The sequence below is a fragment of the Oncorhynchus gorbuscha genome, linkage group LG24, assembly GCF_021184085.1.
Source record: "Oncorhynchus gorbuscha isolate QuinsamMale2020 ecotype Even-year linkage group LG24, OgorEven_v1.0, whole genome shotgun sequence".
NCBI lineage: Eukaryota > Metazoa > Chordata > Actinopteri > Salmoniformes > Salmonidae > Oncorhynchus > Oncorhynchus gorbuscha.
Genome location: NC_060196.1, coordinates 16,222,919 through 16,235,418, shown reverse-complemented (window position 1 = coordinate 16,235,418; position 12,500 = coordinate 16,222,919). Strand labels below are relative to the sequence as shown.

The following is a 12,500-nucleotide window of genomic DNA, read 5'->3' as shown; positions in this document are numbered from 1 at the left end:
TCAGGTAGGTAGAGAGAGGGAGGGGAGAGGGATATTAGTCAGGTAGGTAGAGAGGGGAGGGGAGAGAGGGATATTAGTCAGGTAGAGAGGGAGGGGGAGAGAGGGATGTCAGGTATGTAGAGGAAGGGGGAGAGGGATATTAGTCAGGTAGGTAGAGAGAGGGAGGGGGAGAGGGATATTAGTCAGATGGGTAGAGAGAGGGAGGGGGAGAGGGATATTAGTCAGGTAGGTAGAGAGAGGGAAGGGGGAGAGGGATATTAGTCAGATGGGTAGAGAGAGGGAGGGGGAGAGGGATATTAGTCAGGCAGGTAGAGAGGAAGGGGGAGAGGGGTGTGGTGAGAAGGAGAGGGGTAAAGAAAGATAAGTGCAGAAGGGAAGGAGAGAGGAAGATGAGGAGAGGGGAAGATGAGGAGGCAGGGAGCTGAGTCAGAAAATAAATGTGGTGTGGAAAGAGACGGAGGGGAGAGACGCCATCCTGAGTCGCAAATATATATATCACAGTGGCATTCTACAACATATCCACAATGTGGTGCCAGCGATCCACTTCACCCTCAAGCACAGATATGAGCGTTACCATTATGTACTGTACTATATTGGCCAATACCATGTGACCAAAACTGACTCCAGCACATTTCCATTTCTCCCAGCAGGCATCAATCTATGTGATGTGTCATCGCTGTTGGCGTCCGAAAAGAAGAAGCGAAGGTGGCTTTGGAAGAGACAGGCCCTCGCGGCTAGATGCACACCGCCTACGCTAGCTAGCAATCTACCAGTGCATGCTAGCAGTCATCCCGTGGGATACGTTGATGCCATTTCAAACGCAACCCTCTGCCAAACGCTTTGAGAATCTTACAATGGACGACAGCGTCCGAGCATAAAATGTCATTTACATGACAAGTAATATTATGTAAATGTCGGTGGTGCCAATTTGAATTCTCATACCAGACATTCTGGGTTGTGTAAAAAAAAAAGAAAAAAGAAAAAAAAAAGACAGCTTTATTGCCAATTCAGGTTTACAGTAGCTCCTTTGCCAAGTAGATATGTGGCCAAAAGGACCCACAGGGAATAGGGTAGGCCTATCTTTTGCCCAAAATGTGTCCATTTAAGGCAAAATGGGCATGTTTCAATGGCCTCTGTCCTAGTTAAAACTCCATCCCAAATGGCTCCCCTATTCCCTTTATAGTGCACTATTTTTGACCAGGCAACGTATAAGGAATAGGGTGCCATCTGGGAAGCAGCTTCCCTCGTTCCTAGCATGAGGCACCTGGTCTCTCTGCATCCCAAATGGCACCCTATTCCCTATTGTCCCTGGTAGAAAATCAGTGCACCAAGTAAGGAATAGGGTGCCATTTGAGACGCAAGCAAGGTGTTTAAAGAAAATGGAGGTCGCCAGCCGGGAATTGTGGGATCTTGGCTGGAGAAGGCAATTAAGGGAGAGATATGCTTTCTGTGTTTGAACCAGGAGTGGTGGAGGTAAAGGTGCTTTTCTCATCAACATTGTCAGTGTCTAAGTCCCAAAGGGCACGCTTTCCCTATATAGTGTACAACATTTGGAGAGAGCCCTGTGGCCCTGTCAATATGAGAACGTTTAGCCATACTGGGAAAGGTGCAGTACATAAACGGCCCTTTTTCAGGAACCCGTCTTTCGAAGATAATTCGTAAAAGTCCAAATAACTTCACAGATCTTTATTGTAAAGTGTTTTAAACACTGTTTCACATCCTTGGTCAATGAACCATAAACAATTAAATGAACATGCACCTGTGAAACGGTCAGTAAGACAGCTTACAGACGGTAGGCAATTAAGGTCACAGTTATGAAAACTTAGGACACTAAAGAGGCCTTTCTACTGACTCTGAAAAACACCAAACGAAAGATACCCAGGGTCCCTGCTCATCTGTGTGAACGAGCCTTAGGCATGCAGCAAGGAGGCATGAGGACTGTAGATGTGGCCAGGGCAATAAATTACAATGTCCATACTGTGAGACGCCTAAGACAGCGCTACAGGGAGATGGGACGGACAGCTGATCGACCTCGCAGTGGCAGACCACATGCAACAACACCTGCACAGGATCGGTACATCTGAACAGGACACCTGCGGGACAGGTACAGGATGGCAACAACTGCCCGAGTTACACCAGGAAAGCAGAATCCCTCCATCAGTGCTCAGACTCTCTGCAATAGGCTGAGAGAGGCTGGACTGTGAGCTTGTAGGCCTGTTGTAAGGCAGGTCCTCACCAGACATGTACCAGACACATATAATGTTACACCGAGGCCTGTACTCTGGAGCGGGATCAATTTGGAGGTGGAGGGTCCATCATAGTTTGGGGCGGTGTGTCACAGCATCATCGGACTGAGCTTGTTGTCATTGCAGGCAATGTCAACGCTGTGCGTTACAGGGAAGACATCCTCCTCCCTCATGTGGTACCCTTCCTGCAGGCTCATCCTGACATGACCCTCCAGCATGACAATGCCGCCAGCCATACTGCTCGTTCTGTGCGTAATTTCCTGCAAGACAGGAATGTCAGTGTTCTGCCATGGCCAGCGAAGAGCCCGGATCTCAATCCCATTGAGCACATCTGGGACCTGTTGGATCAGAGGGTGAGGGCTATGGCCATTCCCCCCAGACATGTCTGGAAACTTACATTTGCCTTGGTGGAAGAGTGGGGTAACATCTCACAGCAAGAACTGGCAAATCTGTGGCAGTCCATGAGGAAGGATATGCACTGCAGTACTTTAATGCAGCTGGTGGCCACACCAGATACTGACTTAATTTAGATTTTGACTCCCCATTTGTTCAAGAACACATTATTAAATTTGTTAGTCACATGTCTGTGGAACTTGTTCAGTTTATGTCTCAGTTGTTGGATCTTGTTATGTTCATATAAACATTTACACATGTTAAGTTTGCTGAAAATAAACGCAGTTGACAGTGAGGACGTTTCTTTTTTTTTGCTGAGTTTATAAACACAAGCACACACAAAGGCATCCACACACACACACAGTCATTCCATGCCATCCCCTGGAGGTTGTTCGTGCGTGATCAGTTTGTGGTGCTCTCTGGTCATTAGTCATCCTTCACTGTTCTCTGGACAACCTTACCCTGGAACACCTGGGACTAGAACAGCCATGACCCAGTTTCACACCAGCCACCGTCCTTCTCTGACAGACCTGACTACTGTTAGCCTGGGCCGCGGGACTGGGTGTGTGTGTGTGTGTGTGGGGGGTTCTGGCAGTGTGAGGGAGGGGAATCTATGTGTGTTGGCTGCAGGTGCCATTGTCAGGCAGGCTATCAGGGTCATAAGTTGTGCCAGACATGTGAAAACGGTTCCTTTTAGAAATGACTTTCAGCAATGCACCAGTGCACACGGTTTCATTACAAGTTCCTGACGAGTAACAATCAATCAATCAATGGACAAATAAACAAATGGTAAGCGACTTTTAACCTCCTACCTGACGTAGCCTAGCCCAGCATCCTACCGCACTGTACCTAAGCAAGGTAAAGATTAGCAGCTTAGCTTAGCCTCCTGTCCAGTCGCACCTGTGCCTAGGCGGTATCCAGATGATCTCGGCGCTCCAGACTGCTGCGTCTCGGCCATGGTGGCCCTCCTCTCCTGCTGCTCCCACATCTCCACCTCCGACTCGGTAGTCCTAGAGCCCACGTCCGACACGTCGCCCTCCTCGCCCTCCTCCCCCTCCTCCGTGCTGTTCCGGTAGGGTCTCCGCTGCCAGTTCTGGATGGCCTGCTTGCGGAGCCCCCAGCTCCGGGACACCCCGGCCCTCTCGTAGCACTGTCCGCCCCCTTCCCCCAGCCGACACTGGACGTGGTAGTACTGGCCCTCGGGGCACTCTTCCATGGGGTGCATCTCCACGCTGTCGCCGCTGTCGTAGCCCCCGCCCGAGCCCTGGGAGAAGGACTTGACCCGGCCCGACGCTCTGGGGAGAGAGGAAGAGGGGATGAGTTATACGCAAAAGGTACCACTTTTTTTTACGTTACTCAAAGCAACTTTTGTGGACACGTCACATATGGACAAGTAACAGACAGAACCATTGAAACGTAGACAGTATCATGTCGTTTTCTACCCAGGTTTCATCAGATAGGTCATCTGCGTTACTGTAGCCGGCTCCCAGATCTGTTCGTCAGGTCCGTGATTGGCTGAAATGAGTCGAAGAGGCAGCAGAGCCACCGCTCGTTGTCACTTCCTGATTGATACCACATGATTCTACAGCCCAACAGTGTGTTGCCATGGTTTCCACAGCTCAGTATTGACCAAGACTTAATGAGTCCGTCGTAAGATTAACAACTTCCCGAAACGAAGAATATGAAACTTCTGCTAACTGCAATGAATTTTTACACCTCGTTGTTTTTTTAAAACCTTGTAGTAACTGCACAGGTTTGGGCATGACACTTGTCTAGGGGTGTTTTGAGGGTGTCGCTTAAACTATGTTCGTGGAGGGAGACATATTTGAATAGTGATGTGGTGTGTCCCTTTAAGTTTGTAGAGACACATTTGACTAATGTTTCTTCCTAGGTTTAGGTTTCTTCCTAGGTTTTAGTCTTCCTAGGGAGTTTTTCCTAGCCAACGTGCTTCAACACCTGCATTGCTTGCTGTTTGGGGCGGGGTTTCTGTACAGCACTTTGAGATATCAGCTGATGTACGAAGGGCTATATAAATACATTTGATTTGATTAATGTCTTGGCAGTGACTAAGATTCTGGGCACAGGTGGAAACACGGTGCCCCTCAAGGACAGCTCTTTTTACCCAGAATGCATTTCATGAGCTTACTGCCTTCTGGCAGTCACTACAGGTCCCAAAAACCTGAAATGCACAATGTCCTTCCCTGTAGCATTGAGAATATAAAAAAGGTATTTTTGACACTTTCCCCACTGACTGACACAAACAACACACGCACTCCTCAACATGGTGTCAAGTACGCGATTGTCAATCTATGCACCTACAGAGCATTTTTTTTTAAATGATATATTTGACCCAAGGTAATAAAACGTTTACTGAAAGTTTAGACTACAACGCACTGTAGTGCTTTAAAGTCAGCCTGAAAAACAGGAGGAATTCATTCCCTTCCCAGTAATATGAACCATGACAAAAGTAGAAGGAAAACTAAATGAAACTTTTCTGCTCGTGGCCATTTTCATGGATATTCATGTTTATACCCAGCTCCTGTGCTCTGGATTATTTGGAGACCCCAGGCATTTGTACACGAGAAACCTTCAACTGTACGGACAATAAGAACCACCAAGTTCCAAACTGCCTCTGGAAGCAACGTCAGCGCCCAAGAACTGTTCGTCGGGCGCTTCGTGTAATGGGTTTCCATGGCTGAGCAGCAGCCGCACACAAGCCTATGATCAGCAATGCCAAGCGTCGGCTGGAGTGGTGTAAAGCTCGCCACCATTGGACTCTTGAGAAGTGGAAACGTGTTCTCTGGAGTGATGAATCACGCTTCACTATCTGGCAGTCCAATGGACAAATCTGAGCTTGGCGGATGCCAAGAGAAAGCTACCTGCCCCAATAATTCTGTGGCAACAGCTTGGGCAAGGCCCTTTCCTGTTTCATCATGACAATGCCCCCGTGCACAAACCGAGGTTCATACAGAAATGGTATGTCGAAGTTGGTGTGGAAGAACTTGACTGGCCTGCACAGAGACCTGACCTCAACCCTCTTTGGGATGAATTGGAACGCTGACTGCCAGCCAGGCCTTATCGCCCAACATCAGTGCCCGAAATCTAATGCTTTTGTGGCTGAATGGAAGCAACTCCCCGCGCAGCAACGTCCCAACATCTAGCGGGAAAGCCTTCCCAGAAAAGTGGAGGCTGTTGTAGCAGCAAAGGGAGGACCAACTCCATATTTAAGGCTCAAGATTCAGGAATGAGATGTTCGACGAGCAGGTGTCCACATACTTTTGGCCATTTGGTGCATGTATGGGAAGTGGACTTTTTATCAGGTTGGTAGATCATTACATATTCATTGAGGTGCTAGACACTGTAGCTAGATACTGTAGCTGTGTGTGTTACATTCCCTGCACAATATAACCCATTGCTTTAATACTGGTGTGCCTACGTGTAAAGCTCTTTTTTGTTTTGCTTTTGAGTTAAATAAAAATCACATTATTAGCATTGTCAACTACTATCCCTTTTTCAGAAATCATTTCTGATCGTTTTTAGTCAACTGAGAGGCATTTTGAGTTCATAAGCCAGCATATCAAACCAAGCTGTAAACACATTCCCTCTTCATCATGCACGGACAAAGACCAACTTCCGGGTGCCGACAAGGCGCTTTAAAAGTACGCAACAAACAACTAAATGTAGAATAACATCAGTGGAGAGTGAAGATACGACCTCAGCATAAAAGTGTTTTGAAGCTCTGATGAAATACAAAGTAAACCAATTTAGATCACGAGTAGTGGAAATTGACGACAGTGACTGCCTCTGGAAACAGCAGTTTTTCCCCTGAGGCAGCCATTGCGCGCGCGCACACACACACACACACACAGACAGAGAGAACAAAGACCCTGTTAAATTACTATACCGATAAATTCCCTCCACATAATAAGCAAATAACGAGGGATTTTAAAACCTAGCCTTGCAGAAAAGCACCACAAAGAAAACAAAAACAGACTAGAACAGAACCGATCATCTGGCATAACCAGTGGATGAACTGCACACCAAGGGGCAGACTTCCATTCAGTCCTTCCAACACCTAATCGAGATTCACTTTGTGTGATATTAGTGCGCGCCGCTATTCTTCTTTTAAGGCTTTTCGCCTTTCCGTTCTTACTTTTGTCCCAAATGTCCGCATTAAAACTCCACAAGACAATCAGAGAACCTTCCTCCACCTCTCAGCACGGACATGCACACGCGTTAGATGAGTGACATCAAACACAACCGCCCTGCGGTTCGGCGGGCTAATTAGCGAGCGTAGCTAACGCATCCTGAATTCAGAGTGAATGGAAAACAGTCGAGGCGCTTATATCAAGCTGCTACACGACTCCTACAGCGTAATAATTAGAAGTTAGGCGCGAAGAGAGATTTGATGGCGAACCTGGTAAATCCGAACCAGACCTGGAATAAAATAAATGTTTTTTCTTTGAAATACATTAACTGTGCTCGATTGATTGCACGTGTTCACCTCGTCCACGCATACATAGAACCTAATGACGCCGCCAAAGAAGCAGAGGAGAGGCCACCTGGCAGTGTGGCTTTGAATGCATCCCAAATGGCACCCTATTCCCTAAATATAGTGCCCTACTTTTGACCAGGGCAGATAGGGCTCTAGTCAAAAGTAGAACACTGTATAGGGAATAGGGTGGTACTTGGTACACAACCCATATTGGAGTGGAGGCTTCAGCAATAAAACGCCACAGGTTGGATCAATACTGTGGAATCAAATCAGCAGAGCTGGCTCGCTGGGTACAGATCATTATTCAAGTGTATAACAGGGAAGTACAGTTTCCTGCCCAGTAATGCACAGTGGGGCTCAGGATGGATGACAGAGCAGCCATTTCAGTACAAAATGGAGTCGAGGATTTCAGTGCGAATGATCGATCCCACGTCAATACAGCAACAGAATAAGATGTTTTTAAACCCAAATATGCAAATATCTATTTCTCATCAAACACGCACCTAAATAGAATCTTCCGTCACTGTATTTGGAACAAATAAAATCACATTAATCTACGGGAGACAGAGGGCATTTATGGTTCTAATCTAGGAAGTGAAAGGATCACTTGGTGACCAACGATTGGCTCGCCAAAAACGAACGCCGAAGAGAGATGATGTCATCGCCTGACAGAAGGACGGTAAATCAAGATCATGTGTAACGCACTCACAGAAACGCGCACGGGCACTCGCAGAAAAGCGCGCGGGCACTCGCAGAAACGCGCACGGGCACTCGCAGAAACGCGCACGGGCACTCGCAGAAACGCGCACGGGCACTCGCAGAAACGCGCACGGGCACTCGCAGAAACGCGCACGGGCACTCGCAGAAACGCGCACGGGCACTCGCAGAAACGCGCACGGGCACTCGCAGAAACGCGCACGGGCACTCGCAGAAACGCGCACGGGCACTCGCAGAAATGCGCACGGGCACTCGCAGAAACACGCACGGGCACTCGCAGAAACACGCATGGGATCACATACAAACACAAAGAGTTGCATAACAATGCAAAAAAAGGACTACATTTTAGTCTGAGCAACAACAAAAAAGAGCAGGTTCTGCGTGGATGTGATACCATGGTGATACGGAGCTTGATCATCATACTGGAGCGCCAGGGCTGCATACCAAACAGGCACCCTATTCCCTTTATTTTGTTGAAGGAGTGCGCTAAATAGGGAATAGGATGCCATTTGGGACGCAGCCCCAGTGTGGGTGGGTTTGGATCAGCAGTGAAGGAAAGAGCACGAGATGGGCCTCTCGAAATGCATGAGATTAGGGGTCGGGTTTTTGGACCTTTCAGTGAGCCACTCAAATCCAAAATGCACACGAAGATGCGTCATTGTGCAAAAGCTAAGCAGATCAGTCCGTGACGATCTGAAAGCCACATGGGATGAATCATATCCTTGGTTAGGGTGACTTTAGTTTGTGAAGAATTAATTAATTAATTGAAGAATGAAATAAAGCCAAAACCACCTGTAACTTACCATTTCCTTCCAATCTAAATGTTTGCTTGTTTATTTACAACATAATCACATCATTCTCTAATCTGAGTAGGGGGGAGGGGGTAAACCAAATATGACAAAGATGTCCATGAACACACCCAAACAAAAAAGTGCACATCAACAGAGAGCTTTTTACAAATTCATGGGTTCTCCCTCTTTCTGTACCACTCTCTCTGCCCTGTGCCCACAGAGGCAGCCAGGCCTGAGGAAGCAGGACTGACACTTTAAGTCCTTACCGTCTGACTGCCGTTGTTTACAAGCATGTGTCAAAGAGCAGTGGCGATGCCCATCAGCTGGTTTTGTGTGTGTGTGTGTGTGTGTGTGTGTGTGCCATGTTCGCTTGTGTGCGTTTGGTGCGGCTGGGAACGCATAGCGGCGGAAGGGAGAGCTGGGACAGAACATCCCCCTACCGTTTATGCATGGCTGACAGACTCGGTCTCACTTCTGCGCCTGGCAGGAAAACGGGAAGTTGTGTTGTGTTTTGTTTTGTGAGGCTGCCGGGGGCCAGGGCACAGTACTGGACAAATACGACCTGGCTGGTGCCCTCTGATACCTTCCATGCTGGGGGGTCCAGTTCGGTCCGAGTCAGTGTTGCCACAGTCTGATGCGTACTGGCTCAGGCCATGGTCTGGGTGCTCAGAATCCATCTGCTGGACCACTGGCCCCCAAGCATAGGGCCCCACATCAAGTCACTGTACCTAAGAGCACCGGGAGGGGGGGGGGGGTTGCATCTTACCTTTAACAGATGCTCTCATCCAAAGCCACTTACAGTGCAGAGAGTGAAGATGGGATATAGACGTCACCCGTAGGCACAGACCTAGAATCAGCTCATCTCCCTCTATTCCAACCTCAAACATGGGGAGAGGACCCGACTCTGGGCTCCCGAGTGGCGCAGCGGTCTAAGGCACTGCATCTCAGTGCGAGAGGCATCACTACGGGAGCGCAGTGCAGTGTGGGATAGCGTGTGGAGGACTGGCTTACCCGGTGCTGGGAGAGGATCGTCGGTCAGAGACCTGGTACATGCCCCTGGACGTCCCCGAGACGCTGGAGTTCCTCTGAGAAATGGGGAGAGAGAGAGTGACAGGTGTGTCAACACATTCAACCGTTTCCTTGAATTCTGATACTTCTGGGGGGGGGGGGGAGAAGGACTTTACACATTGTAGTAAAAAAATACTCCTCTGTTCGTGTTCTGACTAACACAGGAGGCTGCTGCGTGGAGAACGGCTCATAATAATGTCCGGATCAGCGCGAATGGAACGGCATCAAACATCTGGAAACCATGAGTTTGAGGTTTAATCCCATTCCGCGAATTCCGCTCCAGTCTTTCAGCACGAGCCAGTCCTCCCCTATGAAGGTGCCACCAACCTCCTGTGTTCTGGAACTCACAGTGAATGTTGAATAGACTTCAATAGTCTGTTGTTGTGCCCTGCAACTATTTACTGCTGTGCGATGTTCAGAGGGTAGTTTGTCAAGGGTCGACAACACCTCCCACAGTTAGTGTTTCTCTTCAATCTACTCAACGTTTTAAATAAATACATATTTACACACACACACCAAAACAGCCACTATAAAACTGAAGCACATACACATGCTGGTGTATAGGTGTGATACCTTCTTAAATGACCCATAATAACTAGGACAACTACTCTCATTCAAAGCCCAAGAGGTGATCGGTTTAAAAACAGCTTCACATTCAATGGGAGGCAGTGATTGGCTAAAACACTCATATTTCACAAATGAAAAAAAAGAACAGACTGTGGTGTAGTTAATCAAAGAATAAGTATGAACGTCTCCTCTTCAGATACAAGTACATCTGCCAATATTTATATACACTGATCAAAAAAATAAAGGGAACACTTAAACAACACAATGTAACTCCAAGTCTATCACACTTCTGTGAAATCAAACTGTCCACTTAGGAAGCAACACTGATTGACAATACATTTCACATGCTGTTGTGCAAATGGAATAGACAACAGGTGGAAATTAGGCAATTAGCAAGAAACCCCCAATAAAGGAGTGGTTCTGCAGGTGGGGAACACAGACCACTTCTCATTTCCTATGCTTCCTGGCTGATGTTTTGGTCACTTTTGAATGCTGGCGGTGCTTTCACTCTAGTGGTAGCATGAGACAGAGTCTACAACCCACACAAGTGGCTCAGGTAGTGCAGCTCATCTAGGATGGAACATCAATGCGAGCTGTGGCAAGAAGGTTTGCTGTGTCTGTCAGCGTAGTGTCCAGAGCATGGAGTCGCTACCAGGAGACAGGCCAGTACATCAGGAGATGTGGAGGAGGCCGTAGGAAGGCAACAACCCAGCAGCAGGACAGCTACCTCCGCCTTTGTGCAAGGAGGAGCAGGAGGAGCACTGCCAGAGCCCTGCAAAATGACCTCCAGCAGGCCACAAATGTGCATGTGTCTGCTCAAACGGTCAGAAACAGACTCCATGAGGGTGGTATGAGGGCCTGACGTCCACAGGTGGGGGTTGTGCTTACAGCCCAACACCGTGCAGGACGTTTTTCATTTGCCAGAGAACACCAAGATTGGCAAATTCGCCACTGGCGCCCTGTGCTCTTCACAGATGAAAGCAGGTTCACACTGAGCACATGTGACAGACGTGACAGTCTGGAGACGCCGTGGAGAACGTTCTGCTGCCTGCAACAACCTCCAGCATGACCGGTTTGGCGGTGGGTCAGTCATGGTGTGGGGTGGCATTTCTTTGGGGGGCCACACAGCCCTCCATGTGTTCGCCAGAGGTAGCCTGACTGCCATTAGGTACCGAGATGAGATCCTCAGGCACCTTGTGAGACCATATGCTGGTGCTGTTGGCCCTGGGTTCCTCCTAATGCAAGACAATGCTAGACCTCATGTGGCTGGAGTGTGTCAGCAGTTCTTGCAAGAGGAAGGCATTGATGCTATGGACTGGCCCGCCCGTTCCCAAGACCTGAATCCTTTAAGAATATTTCATTCATTCAGATCTAGGATGTGTTATTTTAGTGTTCCCTTTATTTGTTTGAGCAGTGTATACACACACACACACACACAAACACACACACATTCATTCTTGGGCCGACTCTTTTCTCTGTATATATCAATGATGTTGCTCTTGCTGCGGGCGATCCCCTGATCCACCTCTACGTAGACGACACCATTCTGTATACTTCCGGCCCGTCCTTGGACACTGTGCTATCTAACCTCCAAACGAGCTTCAATGCCATACAACACTTCTTCCGTGGCAACCAACTGCTCTTAAACGCTATTAAAACCAAATGCATGCTTTTCAACCGTTCGCTGCCTGCACCCGCACGCCCGACTAGCATCACCACCCTGGATGGTTCTGACCTAGAATATGTGAACATCTATAAGTACCTAGGTGTCTGGCTAGACTGTAAACTCTCCTTCCAGACTCATATCAAACATCTCCAATCTAAAATCAAATCTAGAGTCGGCTTTCTATTCTGCAACAAAGCCTCCTTCACTCACGCCGCCAAACTTACCCTAGTAAAACTGACTATCCTACCGATCCTCGACTTCGGCGATGTCATCTACAAAATAGCTTCCAATACTCTACTCAGCAAACTGGATGCAGTTTATCACAGTGCCATCTGTTTTGTTACTAAAGCACCCCATACCACCCACCACTGCGACCTGTATGCTCTAGTTGGCTGGCCCTCGCTACATATTCATCGCCAGACCCACTGGCTCCAGATCATCTACAAGTCCATGCTAGGTAAAGCTCCGCCTTATCTCAGTTCACTGGTCACGATGGCAACACCCACCCGTAGCACGCGCTCCAGCAGGTGTATCTCACTGATCATCCCTAAAGCCAA

The 12,500-nt window shown here is 48.2% G+C and overlaps 1 protein-coding gene across 1 annotated transcript in view; it reads right to left on the bottom strand.

Moving 5' to 3' along the window:
• Positions 1-12,500, bottom strand: part of LOC124012026 (F-box only protein 41-like) — a 91,057-nt gene that overhangs the window by 20,340 nt on the left and 58,217 nt on the right. The window contains exons 5-6 of the mRNA XM_046325372.1: positions 9,654-9,727; positions 3,540-3,934 (exon numbers count right to left, since the gene is read on the bottom strand). Coding sequence (XP_046181328.1) covers positions 3,540-3,934; positions 9,654-9,727 — 469 coding nt within the window. The remainder of the gene's footprint in view (positions 1-3,539; positions 3,935-9,653; positions 9,728-12,500) is intronic.